General features: G+C 34.6%; 1 protein-coding gene across 4 annotated transcripts in view; it reads left to right on the top strand.

Moving 5' to 3' along the window:
• Positions 1-15,684, top strand: part of RANBP17 (RAN binding protein 17) — a 319,506-nt gene that overhangs the window by 58,972 nt on the left and 244,850 nt on the right. For all 4 annotated transcript variants that reach the window (XM_087867811.1, XM_087867812.1, XM_087867810.1 and 1 more), the window contains 2 exons: positions 1,851-1,956; positions 12,231-12,366. In XM_087867811.1, coding sequence (XP_087723937.1) covers positions 1,851-1,956; positions 12,231-12,366 — 242 coding nt within the window. The remainder of the gene's footprint in view (positions 1-1,850; positions 1,957-12,230; positions 12,367-15,684) is intronic.

The following is a 15,684-nucleotide window of genomic DNA, read 5'->3' as shown; positions in this document are numbered from 1 at the left end:
AACATCGAGAACACCTACTTCCATGGGGTGCCTGGGTGACTCAGTCGTTAAGCGTCTGCCTTCGGCTCAGGCGTGATCCCGGTGTTCTAGGATCGAGCCCCACATCAGGCTCTTCCTCTGGGAGCCTGCTTCTTCCTCTCCCAGTCCTCCTGCTTGTGTTCCCTCTCTCGCTGCTTGTCTATCTCTGTCAAATAAATAAATAAATAAATAAATAAATAAATAAATAAATAAATAAATAAAATCTTAAAAAAAAAAAAAAAGAACACCTACTTCCATGCTGGAAGTCTGAGATATAGGAGGTGTGGAAAAGAAATCACTTGAGAGGACCCACAGAGGAAGTAGGGTCATCAGGGGATAGTGTATGTTATTAATAGACTATTATATTAGTCATAAAACAATTTTGAAATATATAGGTAACTTTCTTAATGCCTCCAGTTTCCTACATGGGCTTTTTGTTCTGTTACTTTTTTTTTCTTTCTTTCTTTCTTTCTTTCTTTTTTTTTTTTTTTTACAATTATACACATCTTGAAGCTTGAGTCTGTTTTATGACTTACTTGATCAAATTAGTGTTTTTGTTCTCCTGTTCAATCTATTTCACCTTGTTAATGTCCAAGGCTGCATAATTGGTCTGTTCTGATTTATTCATTTGTTTTCTGATAGAATAGGGGATGTGGGTACTTGCCAAGTTGTATTTCTAACTTACGGGAAGTTTGTCACCTCAATAGGCTAATGTCTCTCCAGAAGTCAGAGGGAGTTAAGTTGTAATGATTGCTAGTATTCACAGGAATATAGAAAGAATGTGCTCTTTTTCTGTAGGTATTTATCCTTCTTAAGTCTTCCAAGAAGCACAGACAGCCTCTTTTGTGACTGTTCCAATCAGTACCTTGTGAAAAATACTTTAGTTCACTTGGGAAGGTTTCTCAATACAGAAATGCTATTGATTTTGATACTATGAAATAGCCTGGTCATCTTTGAAAAATCAGTCCCTAAGAATAGCACAAAATTTCTTTTTAGCAAGATAATTGGTATGTTGTTAATTATTCATAAAGATCTTAAAAATTTTGGAGAATCTGATACTTAGATCAATGAATCTAGAGATGTAAAATAATATGCTTAAACAAAAATCATTCAATAAATAACTCCATTTCTGAACCACTCAATTTTGGCTGCCCCAAAATAAGATTTGCAAAAATTGTAGATTCCACATGTGCCACTGTTGTAAAGTTACTTAATCCCTTGCTAATACTGTCCGAGAAGTTGATTTGGTCGTCAAACTATGTGATTTGAACAATGAAAGTCTCGGATTTTAAAAAGTTAGGCATAAAAATACAAAGGCGATAAATTTATTACCATCTATTATGGTTCAAGCAGAAATAATATTAAAAATGATCAGACTGGAATTAAACATGACATTGACCATTCAGAAAAGATGCTGCTCATTGGATCATATTAGTACTTACTAACAGCCCTGGATCTAGACATTACTTGTGGTGTTTTGTTACCAAATTTAATTTTAATCATAAGTCTCCAGAGTAGATTTTATTTTCTCCATTTTTCAAATGTAAACCCTAAGATGTAAAGAGGTTAGTAACTTAGGCAAGGTCACCTAGTAAATTGTTGGAGCTAGGATTTGAACATAGTTTTTTCTGCCTCTAAAGTCTGCCATTTTTACTGTTATACCGCCTTGCTAAACTTAAAACCCACTCTCCGCTCTCTGTCAGGGACTGAGTTCACAGTAGTTTATCACTTGTTTGGAAGAATAGATCATTTCGCCAATTTTAGAATTCTCTGCAAAATAAGCATTGTTTCTGTCACTACTCTAAACATTTTTCTGTCTTGTTCTATATTAGGACGTCTTGCATGGCTGGTATACTTAGTTGGGACAGTTGTTGGAGGAAGGTTAACATACACCAGTACAGATGAACACGATGCTATGGATGGGGAATTATCCTGCCGGTAAGTAATGGCCATAAAATTTACAGAAATTTACTAGGTAGTTAAGAAATTTAGTTTTGAATTGATATTATGAGTTAAAACATTTCGTACCTGGTCTTTTGAGGAAGGTATTATTTTCTTTTTATTGGTGAGAAAACCAAGGTATGGAGGTTAACTGATTTGTGGAAGTCAAATCTCTAGTAAGTGTTATAGTCAAATATATTTTAAACTTGTATTCAAATGGTGTGATGAAGATTTAGTTTGCTTTTTATTTCTTAGGACCTGATAAAGCAGGCAAAATTGCTGTGTCTTGGGTGGTGGCAAAATTGGGGTGACATACATGTGGTCAAAAAGCAATGGATAGTCAGTTACCCAATACAAGCTTTGTTTATGATTGTTGACTAGATTTTTCACCTTATGACCATAGTCTTAATAAGAAGCAATGAATTACTTCCTTAACACTGAGGAAAACACGTGAGTTGGTTTTCATATATTTTAATTTATTTTTTTAATAATATTTTTCTTTTTAACAAAGTAATATATTTTTTTATTGAATACTTAACTATTTCAAATAAAAAGAAAAGTCATATATTAATTTGGAGGTAACTATTTCTGTCATTTTGCTGAATACCTTTGAGTTTTTAATTAGTGCTTGAGGATATATGTACATTATATGTGTCTTTTTCAACATTTTTTGAGCAAAAATTATATTATACTATAATACTGTTTTGTAAACTAAAATGGAGATAATAATACCTAATTCATTTTGGGCTATTATAAGATTAAATGAGTTAATATTTTTAAGATGTTTAGAACAATGCCTGGCAAATAGTAAGCACTGTATTACCAAACAGCCCCTTCCCCTCCCCCACCCCCACAAACACTTCTTTTAAAAAAAGCAAGCATAATATTGTAAACATTTTACCTAGACATTAAATATTCTAAGCTGTACCATAATTTAAACGTACCACAGTTTTTGGAATTTTAGGTTGTTTCTCAATTTTTCTATATTGTAAACTGCTTTGAGGTGAATGTTCTTTTAGTTATATCTTTATGTAGGTCAAAATAATTTCATGAGAGTTCATTCCTAAAGGCTGAATAGCTGGTTGAATGGTCTGCAGCATTTTAAAGAGTTTCAGTACTTATTACCAAATGACCTTCTGGAAGAGTTGTACTAGTTTATTCTCTGAACTCAAAGGCTCTGAGACTACCATTTTTTCTGTAGTTGAACACTAGATAATAGGATTCTTATCTTTGCCAGTTTATACATAACAAATGTTTTGTTTTAATTTCTGTTGCTTTGGTTAAAGTGTTGTCAAACATTCTTCTCCATTCCTATTTTTCCCAATTGTATTTTCTCTTTGTGGTTTTTAAATATATATAGATTGTATCATTTAGCTTCTTTTGTGATTATCTTTACTAATTTATTTATAAGAACTCAGTGTATATCAAAGATCTTAATATTTAGTATTCATTTTGAAAATGTTTTCTACATGTTTTTTGTTTTAGAAATTCCTCTTTTAATGGATTTAAATATTTTTATATTGAGATCTATGAATTTTTCCCTTCATATTTTCCCCTTTGTGCAGACTTAGAAAGGTTGTTCCACACCCAGATAATAAAAACATTCACCTAGATTTTCTCCTAGTTCTTTTATGGTTTCAGCTTTTTATATTTAATTTTTAATGCATTTGACATTTGTTTTATATACTTTTTCCAAAGTTTCCATAGTGTTAACCAGTTGGTGCAAACCCCACCCTTTACTGATTTTGAAATGCTGCTTATATCTTTACACAAAATTCTTAGGTCTTTTTCTAAGCCTTTCATTCTTTTCCACTGATCTTAGACATCTGTTTTCCTCCATGTAGAATAGAAATATAAGGGAATAATTCATTCCTTCTTACTAAGGCTATGGTCATGAAGTGAAAAATCTAGTCAGTGATCATAAACAAAGCTTGTATTGGGTAACTGATGATCCATTGCTTCTTGACCACATGTATGTCACCCCAATTTTGCCACCACCCAAGACACACCACTATCTTCCTACCAAAGTCCTTAAAATTATTGGACCTAGTTGTGGCATTTTCCTTCCTTACTATTCTTAAATACATCCCTGAGTATTTAATAAATTTGTTGCCATTCTGAGTAGAAATTTTCTCTTCATTCCATACTCTTTTTAACCTTTAAACTAGCCCTTGTTTTAGTGAAACGAGTCAATGGAGCACAAATATTTTTAGCTTTCCTAAGATTTATTTCTAATATCAAGTAACTTTAAAATTTGAATGGGGGCATTCTTAGAATGCTTTGGTTAATTTTAAACAGTGAATAATTTGCCTCTGTGCCATCTTTTAATATAACATTACATAATTTAGTAAAGTGAAAAGTAAGTATAATTTTTGCTATAGTTAGTTTGATTTTTTAAGATTTTCATCATCAAGAAGAGAAATACCCACTGGCATTATTTTCCTGAGAAATACATAACAGGAAATAAACAAAAGCAGGTGTATATTTGCTAAGGAAATAAACAAAAGCAGGGGTATATTTACCAAGTACAAAATTTTAATTTTTTCTTTAAGCAACAGACATATTTAACATTAAATAAGATTTGATTTGTGTTTTAGCCATTCCTTAGAAAACAAGCGTTAGGTAAAGTTTATGGTGTAAGGCTTTATTGAGGGGTGGGGAGAATGGTGCATTTTCAAGGAAGAAAAAAATGAAGGGGGGCTCCTGGGTGGCTCAGTCATTAAGTGTCTGCCTTTGGCTCAGGGCATGATCCCAGCGTTCTGGGGTTGAGCCCCACATTGGACTCCCTGCTCTCCGGGGAGCCTGTTTCATTCCTCTCCCACTCCCCCTGCTTGTATTCTCTCTCTCGTTGGCTGTCTCTCTCTGTCAAATAAATAAATAAAATCTTAAAAAAAAAAAAAAGAAAGAAAAGGAAAAAATGAAGGAAAAGGAGGAGTGAGAGAATAAGAGAAAACAAATGCAGTCGGTGCTCCTAATTCACAGATTCCATTTTTGTGGATTTGTATACTTGCTAAAATTTATTTGTAACCCCAAAATCAATGCTCATGGTGCTACTGCAGTCATTTTTGGATATTTGCTTAGTGGTGAAAAATTGAGTTGCCTGATACCCACTTTCCCAGCTGGGGTTGAATAGATGCTCTGCCTTCTTGTTCATAGGCTCATGCTGTAAATAAGTGTCCTTTCCATTGTCTATTTTGTGCCATATATCTCACATTTTTGTGCTTTTTTTTGGTGGTTTTGCTGTTTACAGTGGCCCCCAATATAGTGCTGTAGTGCTGTCTGGTGTTCCTAAGCACAACAAAAAAGCTGTAAAGAACCTTACAGAGAAAATATGTATGTTAGGTAAGCCTCATTCAGGCACAAGTTGTTCTGCTATTGGCCATGAGTTCAATGTTAATAAATCAACAGTATATTAAATAAGATGTCTTTAAAGAGAAACACACATAAAACAAAGTTATGTGTTGATTCATTGATGAAATTATTGTGATCAGAGTTCCTCAGGAACCCAACCCTGTATCTCCTTTGGGGACGCAGTAGTTCAGTATTCACTAATTCACTTTTCACAATGCCTTTATAGAACATAACTACCATGAATAAAGAGATCAAATGTATAAGGTGGTTCATTACACACCTGGTTGCTCACTGTTACAGGAGTTTTCCCCAGAGGCCGCATGGAACCACTGTGTTTGAAAACAGTCCATGATGATGGTGGGAGGATGGGGGACTACGGGCAAGTCATTTTTCTGTTTCCTTATTTCTGTGTCCTGTTTCTTATTAGTTTACTTATTTCTGTGTCCCATTTCTTATTAAAGTCTACTCCTGGGGTGTTTAACTTTTTCATACTTCGTAGCTGTGTTCCCTGGCCTCTTTGAGGTGCCATTGGGGAAGCCAGAGCTTCTGTTGGTCCTGCTGAGTTGGGAGGTAGGGGCTGGAGCTGCCAGAGGCCTCTCTTCTGCCCTAGGTGAGGATTTACAACTGCAGGAACTGTGTGAATTTTTACTGGAGCTACAAGGCAAGTAGTTGAGGCCAGGGGTGGGGTGAGAGGTAGTGGTGAGGTTGGTGGGGATGTAAACAGGACTAAGCAGATTCAAAGTGAGGCATAGAAAAAACATGAATATGTGTTTTGAAATATTGAGATTTTAAATTGAATAAGAATGATGTTTTATGTAGAATTTTAAAATATCAATTTCATATGAAGACGTTCCAAGTAACCGGAACCATAACACTGTTGCCTTCTATGTGTTGTTATATGATACCTTTCTAACTCCTGGGAGAACTACCAGATTGGAAGATCGTGAAGCTTCTGCCAAAAACCTATATGCTATTTGATCGGGAAAAGGTTAATATTCATAAAAGCTCCCAATATTGTGATCATTTTAATTAAAACATGCTACTTTAATATATTTAAATATGCTTTAACTTAGCAAATAAATTTATTTGTGCTTAGGCCATGCAATTCTAATTAAATAAAGGTAATTTTGTAGTCATTTCAGTTTCATTCATCATTATCAGAATGTAAACCTCTCGAGAGTTTACCCAGAGATTTTGTTTTATTCATCCTGTAACCTCTCAGTTTGCTCGTGCTAGTAGATTGGCTGCTTCTTTCAGGCTTATTTCTCTCGGTTATGCCACCCTCCGTCTCTCCTTCTTTCTCTGACCTGTTCATCTCCCCATCATCCCTCATCATTCACTGAAACCTTTGACAGCTAGCTCAGAGTTTTGTTCTCTCCCCCAAACTCTGCTATCCTATGGATGACTTCACCTTCTTTCCCATGAGATCATGTTACTCTGCTCATCTCTGTTCATTAAGCTTCCAGGGGTTTCCTGTCACACACGGGACAAATTCCAGGGTCCTTGTCATGGCTCAGAGCTTCCTCTGCTACCTTTCTGACTTCGTTTCTTACCCTTTCTCAGTCAGCTCAACCAAACTGGCCTCTTTGCTGTTCTTTGAGTGTTACCAGTATGTTCTCACTCTAGGGCCTTTGCACTTCTCTTCTGCTTGGAATGCTTCCTTCTAGATGTTTATACAGCACTCCTTCACTGCAGTCAGGTCTGTACACGGCTATCTCTTCCTGCTCTGACTTCCCAATCCAAAATAACATTCTTATCCTAGTTTATTTTTTCATAGTACTTATTACCTCTTGATGTTTATTTGTTCATTCCACTACAGTAAGGGAAGGAATAAGCTTTATCTGCTTTGTTCACTGCTGTATTTTTATCTCATCTGCCTGGCAAAACCTTAACCTTGAAGGAATTCAGAGTTTTTTTCTAATTTGTTGAGTGATAATAAAAGAAATTTTACACCTCCATATATAGGTACCATTTGTCAATTAAGATATCATTTTTTACCTCAGCTGAGCCCTCAGCATTGCTCAGCGATTCTCTGTTGTTCTAGTAATTCTTGTCTTCTGACTTCCAAATACATGTTGAACTGTTTCACTTGCATGTTCTGCGCCACATGTGTCTTCAGTTCAGTGACTGAAATTAAACTCTCTTCCCTCCCCTCCCAGCCCTCTCTTCACATGTCTCAGTACCGTCCACTCAGTTGTCTAAGCCTGCATCCCAGGAGTTATCCTTAACTTTTCCTTTTTCCTCTCACCAACATCCACGTAGTCTTCATCTTCAAATCCTATCAGTTCTGCCTTCTGGTTAGGCCAGTTAGTCCAGTTGTTTCTATCTCCCCTGCCATTTTAGCTCCTATCATCTTTCATCTGGGTTCATGCTACAGTTTTAAATGGATACCTTGCTTCCTCTCTGGCTTTCTGAAGTACAGATCTGATTATGTCAGTGCTTTGCTCAAACTCTGCAGTGCTTTCCATTGCTATTGGGATTAAAACCAACGTGGCTCATCAGTTCTTCATGATCTGGCTCCTGCCGGTCTCATTAGCCTCATCTCCTGCCACTGATTGCTTTTAGCCTTATTTAACTTTTTTCAGCTCTTAAATGTGCCATCCTTTTTTCCCCCTCTCTAGTTAGCTAAACAGGCTTTCTCCTTTCTCTCAACACGCTCTTTCTTTGCCCTGTTCCATCCTAGAATATTATGAATCTTCACTGATTTCTTTGTATTGTTTATTACAGCACTTGTGGTTCTTTATTTTAATTGCTTGTATTATGTCTTTCCCTGTATAGGCTATAGATATCTGGAAGACTGGGAATGTCTATGTCTTGTTCACTGGTATATTCTGAACTTCTAACGCACACCTGCTGTATAGTAGGCCCTCAAATATTTGTTGACTGACTTATTTATTTGGATAGGTAGGGAAATACAAACAACTGACTATCCAAAATTCATTTCTTTGAATTTGAAGCGGTGTGCTTATACTTGGACCAAAATTATTTAATGTTATATTTGTCTTTTTATTCCCTCCATGCTCTTTACCAAAAATAATTTAACATAAAGAAAAAAATAAATGTAGGACAATAAATTAAAACTGAAAGTGAGTATTATATATACAATACAAGCTTTGGTCTTAAGTACTTTTCACAGTGGCCACACTGGCAGAGACTCTAGCTATACAGTGTCTCTTCCTCCCTTCTTCTGAAGTAGGAGAATATCTGATTCTTTTGCGAGTCATGTGTCCACCTGAATAAACACGAGATTTGCTAGACTCTCTTGCAGCTAGGCATGGCAATGTGATTATGTTCTAGGCAGATCTATGTAAGCAGATGTGCTATGTGCAAGACATGTGGATGTAAAGGCTGGAGCTTAGGTAGCCATCATCGACCAGAAAGTGATTGTGAGAATGGAGACAAGTGTAACAACAAGATGAAAGGCACCTGAGTCTCTGATACACTGTGGAGCACTAGCTAGTCCTGGAGCACTGTGTTGGGTTTTTGCATGAGAGAGAAATAAATATCCATATCGTTTAAGCCGTGGTTATTTGGATGTGAGGCTGTTGCAGCTGAACTTCTTGTACAACTACCAAAACTTCTTTGACAAATGGATCCTGTACCCTGCTGGGAACTCTTTCCTGCTTTCCTGCTGGGATGCCATTTCCTCTTAGGCAAATGTAAATCACCAGCTTAACTTGAGTTGTAAAGGCATCCCAACAAACTGTCTTCTGGTTTCACATCTTCCTAGGATTTTGGAATGTATACTATAAAAAGGAAATAAAAGTAAAGGAATAAGTACATAGAATCAACAAAGAGCTAGAGTAGGAAAAGGGAGGTCCCACTAAGTAAAGAATTCAAAAAAAAGATATGCCTGTTTAAGTCACGTGAAAAATCACCTGGATCTAGACATAGTTTGATGCATATATCTATTTATTTAACTAAAAATTACTCCAACAATCTGCTAACTCAGAAATACCCAGACTAAAAGTCAGCTTTGTTACTCCTCTCAAAATTACAGAATAAACACATCTTCTTAGGGGAAAAAAAAACCCCAGCAACCTGGCTACAGTAATCTAATTCTTAAATTTGTTCTTCAGTAAATTTCCCTTCATAAATTTTAATGGTATTAAAGATATTTGGTAAATGAAGGTTACTTTTAAATAATATAAATATAGGATATAATAACTATAAAATGGTTTTCAACATATTATTTCATAACACTTTGGCAACAAGTACCAACTCTTTTTTCTTTTTTTTTTTTTCATTATTTCTGAAAGATTGTTATTTATTTATTTGAGAGAGAGTGCAAGGAGGAGCAGAGGGGGAGGGAGAGGGACAAGCAGATTTCCCTCTGAGTGCAGAGCCTGACTCAGGGCTCAATCCCAGAACCCCAAGATCATGACCTGAGCCAAAACCAAGAGTCAGACACCTAACTACTCAGCCCCCTTGGGCGCCCCACAAGTCCCAGCTTTTTAAAAGAAGTTCATATGCTATAACTTAGACACTCTGTAGAATTCTTTGGAAGTAGGGAAGAGGGCAGTAGTTATATTTCCCTGAAATAGAAATTTACATTCAAAATGAGATGCTTAAATTTTGCGATAGTCTTTAATATTTTACATATGTTAAAAATAATGTTTTGGAAAAGTTTTAAATAATATGAAAAAAAATTGATCAAGATATATTTATTGAGACTGATCGCTGGAATAGAGTACAAGGTCCGACAAAGTAATCTGAATGCGTAAATGAACCTAGTGTATATGATAAGGGATATAGTTGAAATGGTGAGCAAAAGATAGACTATACAAGAAAGAAATGGTGTTGAAGCACCTGGCTAAAATGGGAAAAATGGGGAAAAAATGTTGATCCATATCTCACAAAATGTGTTCAAGATAAGTTCAAATGTATCAGAGAGGTAAATGTGGAAAAGAAAGAAAGAAAGAAAGAAAGAAAAAGAAAGGAAAGAAACCTTAGATTTAGGTAAGACTTCGTTATTACACAAAATCCATTTTAAAAATTGATGAAAGGGGTGCCTGGGTGGCTCAGTCAGTTAAGCGTCGGACTCTTGGGTGGTGGGATCAAACCCCGAGTCTGATTCTGCATTTAGCAGGGAGTCTGCTTGAAGATTCTCTCCCTCTGCACCACCCCCAACTCATGTGCTCCCGCATTCTCTAAGAAATAAATCAATCTTAAAAAAACGAATGAAAATTTTGTATAACAAAAACTTCTCAATGGCATTAAAAAAACACCATAATCAAAGTCAAGAGACGTGAAAAGTGAGGAAAGATATTTACAGCTAAGTCAAAGGCAAAAGACTCAGTTTTCTAATACATAAAGAATTTGTAGAAATCAACAATAAAAAGACGGCCCAGTAGAAAGAATTGGCAAAGGATATGGACAAATATATATGGGTTAAAAACTTGGAAAAATTTTAACCTCATGGACATGAGAGAAATACAAAATAAAACTGTACTGAGATGTTATTTTTCAGATTTCAATGAATTTTAGAGTTTCATATCATCTGAATTATGAGTGTATGTAGACACTCCTACACTGATGATAGGAATATAAATTGTTTCAATTTCTATGGAGTGCAGTTTATTAATAACTATCAACATTATAGAAATTTATGTTTTTTAAACTAGTGGTTTTACTTTTAGAAGTGTATGTTATAATATACATGCGTGAAATGATGTGTACAAGTTGGTTAATTGCAGCATTTTTGCAGTTGTACAAGTTGGTTAATTGCAGCATTTTTGCAACAGTAAAAAAAATATAAACAGTGCCCATGTGTAGGAGAATGTTTGAAATTATTATGGTATATTCATATAATAAAATGTTAAGTAGCTGCAAGAGAAAATGAGGAAGCTCTTGATGGATGACATGAAAAGATCTGTAAAATAGTTAAATGGAAAAAGCTAGGTTTGGAACAGTATGTATAGTATGTTCCATATGTTTAATGGAGTTGGGAGGAGAATATATAGTCGATTTGCCTCTATATACATTTAAAAAAAATCTCTGGAAGGACATATAAACTATTAACAGTATGTGTATATGTTACTGTGTGCATGCATGGAAGGAAGCGTGCAGATCAGGGCTAGACGTAGCTGCCTTTGTGCAGTTAGAAAAAGGAGAAAAAGCTGCTGGTCCTCAACAACCTCTACCTCTTGGCTCTTAAAAAGATGATTATAATAAGGTGATTTTGTTAACATCAGGCACTTGGCAGCCATCTGCTGGAAATTTTTAATGAAAATAGATAGGTAATACAAGGATTTCTCTTTGAAAACTCTGGACTAAGCTTTTCATTATATTGAATTAAATTTTTTCTCTAGGAAATTTGACTTAACCTTCAGTTCATCTATGATTATCTGGTAATAATAGTTGTGTACTTACATTAAAAAGACTTGATTTTATTAAAATCATCTTGTAAATTATTCCAGGTAAAATTTTTATTATTCATTGAAAAAAATGATAACTTGACTGGTGTACCTCTTTTTTTAATATTTTGAATGATGTGACCCCCAAATATATAATTATATAAACACGTAAGTTTTAATGAAAAGGTAAAATACAAAACTACACATTCACTGTCATTTTTCTTTTACTAAAATTTTATATAGATATAAATATTAGTTTATATATGTATATATTATATATAATTATAGGTATTTACTTGTACATATGCAAGTGTGTCCTTGTAGGTTTCTACGTATGTATATGTATGTGTATGTCTTAGGAAAAAGACTAGAAGGCATTAGACCAAGTTGTAGTATCTCTTAGTAGTAGGATTTCGGATGGTTTTAAAAATATTTTCTTTATAAGCTTTTATATTTTTCAACTTTTTTACAGTGATTATATGTTACATGACATTGATGATAAATGTTTTAATGTTGTTTCTCCAAGAATTTTTACTGAAGCTTTTTTTTCTCCTTCCTGAAAAGAGTTTTTCAGCTTATATCTTTAATGGATACCGGATTGCCTCAGTGTTCTAATGAGAAAATAGAGCTTGCAATTCTGTGGTTCTTGGATCAGTTTCGTAAAACGTATGTTGGCGATCAACTTCAAAGAACCTCAAAGGTAGGTTTTTACTAGAGATTTTTTTTTTAAATGTTACTGAAAATGAAGAAAGATGTTCACATATAACAGCTTTAAGCTGAATGATGTATTTAGGAGATTTCTACCTAAGAAATTTAATTGATCAATTGAAATCGATTGATTAATTGGTATTGAAGGCAATGCGAGATAATTTGCTTGTTTTACACCTAGATTTCCCATTTTCTTTGAAGATTGATTGGCAGAGTTAGTGAATATTTTTTATGTGGCTAGTCATTAAATAATTAAGAGTATTTTGAACACTTCAATAGATTTTGCCTTATTATATTTATTTCAAGGTTTAAAACAAAAGATTTACTCTTTTAGTAGTTCTGGGATTTGGGGGGCACCTATTTATGTGGTTTCCAGTATATTCTTTGCCCATTGCTCAGCATTTCTACATGATAACTAATGAGGACCAGGAGAGCTAGACATGTCTTTGAGAGGCCACAGTTAAATCACCTTAATGTAGAGGAGACTCATCGTATGATGATTGAGACTTTAGCATTAGCAAATTTGGATGAATTGATCTTAGGGCATAATGAAGGATTATTGAGGGCGTTTATGTGAACCCTAACTGGATATTTAGTGTACTTGTGACACTGAGTAAGATCTATGAGGTTTTCTTCTTCTGAAATATAACTCTTTCCAAGCCTTCTCTGTAAGAAGTCCTAAGGATGGTCTTATCTCCTTTGGATTCATAGCTTCTATTAGTAACATTGAAGGATTTCTTACTTGAAATATTTAGAATAAGCTTTTTATATTGAACTGAGCTTTTTTCCCATGGGAAATTTAGCATAACCTTCAATACATTTATGGTTTTCTGTTTGTAATAGTCATATAATAGTGGGAAAAATTTTTCTTTGATTTTGTTAATATCATCCTTGAGTTTATTTCACGTTTATTTTCTTTGCTTTTTAAGAAAGTGACATAGCCTGATGCTCCTTTGTCAAATATATTGTGATATTTTACTGCCATTTCAATAAAATTTTCTTAGAATTTATCTGCCATTGAACAAGACCATTAGGGAGAAAAAAAGAGTAACTAGAAATAAATGTTTTAGTTTGATAGTAGGACAAATTAGAATCAGACAAAAATTACATGGTATGAAATTTATACAGGGTGCCTCTTTTGAAATCCCAGATGTGTTACTCGAAGGTTGAGAATAAATCAAATTATGATAAATTGTCTTATTTTAAATGTACCCAGAGAGTTTGCTATTTTGCTTTCACAAAAGTGAGTACTCTTCAAACATTACTAATCCAATATTTGTTTGGTCTGGGTCTTAAATCAGAATAGTACAACATGGAGTAGAAAAGCCTTTATATTAATTGTATTTGAAATACTTGGAAAGAAATATGTAGAATGACACTGGTTGTTTACAGCAATGGGATTTAGGAATTTTTTGTCCAAAATTTTTGCTTGTTGTATTAAAAAAAAAAAGAAAAAAAATATATGAGAGATTTAGATATCAAGAAACAGGTCACAGAAAAAGACAAGACTTATTTATATAACTTTTAATACAAGGTAATTGTGAAAAAAAGTGAATAATGGATGGTCATTTTTCTTTTTTGAAAGAGCTCACATATTAGGAAAAAATGAACATATCATCAGACTGATGTTGATTCTTTCATTATAATTTGACATTTTTGGTGTATGCATCTTATGCTGTTTTTTCAAAGAGTGTTAAGTCCTACAGTGATTTTACTTCTAAGGCATTCCCGCTGCACAGTCCTAAAGGGAAGCCAGAGTTTTCTGCTTTCCCTTTGTCTGGCTTGTCTGCCAATCTGCCTTTATAGGAGCCTCGAGGAGGTTTTTGGGGGGGTCCTTGATATGTGCCCTGGCATTCCTCTAGGAACTATTTATACTCCGTCTAGTCCTTCCAGTAATCCTGCAAAGTTGATATTATTTTGTTTTGCTTTTTCAAAGTTGATATTATGGTTTCCATTTTACAAATGAAACAGACCGTCTAAGACATTTATAAGTTCTCTACACACTAGTTTTCTGGCAACCAACCAAGGAAGACCCGATGGAAAATATTTTTTTTGGTGAGTATATTGTCACATTCCAAATTGTGGCAAAAAAAGGGGAGAGTGTTAGATACTAGTAGGCAAAAAATATTTAGTGTGCACTTATTTTTTATCAGGAACTGTACTAAACACTCTTAAGCATTATCTCTTGTAATTGAATCATAGAGAGCATGACTTACAAAGTTCTTCCCAGTGTTTTTTCTATGTATGTCATCAGTTTCATGCTTTCAGTCCTCCATACTTGTGCTGCGTACTTTATGTGTACTAAACTTTTTTCAGCTCCTTTAACAGTTTGTGTTCTCTGTCGATTCTGGGCCTTTGGACAAAATGTTTTCTCTGCCTAGAACATTATTTCTTTTAAATCAAACTACCACCTTCCTGCCTTACTCTGCCGACTCCTACTTTATCTTTCACATCAGATACCCCATCCTTTAGGATGGGCTTCTTAAATTCTGGGAGGGTTCCTTTTTCTCTGTGTTCTCTAGCACCCTATTTTAGCATTATTACACTGTATTGTAATTGTTAGCAAAACATATATTGACTATAATTTGGGTTAGGGCTGTCTCCGCCTTTTTTATTATCACCTGCTGGCATATTGCTCATATGCTTTCTACTAGATAATGATTGAATGTATGTATTTAGTAGAATTCCATAGGATTTGGGTCTAGATCTCATGTGTAATACATTCACGTGATACAGGGTATGTTCTTGAATTGGAAAATGATGCTGACTTTAGTGAAATTATTTGACAAGTTTAAATAAAGTATACTGCTAAGCATCTTGAAATTTGTACATATGCATAATAAGTGCTTCAGGAACCCAGGTGGAATCATTGAGGAAGTGATGTATAGAAGTATGTGCTATAAATGAGAAAGAAGAGTCATAAATGGTAGCTGTAAGCATTTATTGAAGAAATAGTCTGTATCAAAGATTTCACATAGCACTTGACAGGCATCTAACTTCCTCTCACAGAGACCTGTGGGAATAGTTGTTTTTATTAACACCCCTTTTAACAGGTTAGGAAACTGAGGTTTGGAATGGTTAATTAATGTGTTTAAGTGGTTGAATCTAGATTTGAACACAGGACGCCTGTTAACAGAGCCTGTGATGCTAATCACTTTGCTGTATTGCCTCCTGTTGGATCTTTCACTGCAGTATTGACTAGGCCCTTCAGTCTCAGTAGGTCTTCATTTCCTGAAACCCGTTCCACATATTTTCCAATTTTGAGGAAGAATGCCTGTGAACTCAAAATTTCCACTTTGTTCTTCTTATA

This window comes from Ursus americanus, chromosome 15 (genome assembly GCF_024610735.1).
Source record: "Ursus americanus isolate L20-20 chromosome 15, mUrsAme1.1.p, whole genome shotgun sequence".
In the NCBI taxonomy this organism is placed as follows: domain Eukaryota; kingdom Metazoa; phylum Chordata; class Mammalia; order Carnivora; family Ursidae; genus Ursus; species Ursus americanus.
The sequence above is the reverse complement of the archived record's forward strand: the minus strand, read 5'-3'. Positions and strand labels throughout refer to the sequence as shown.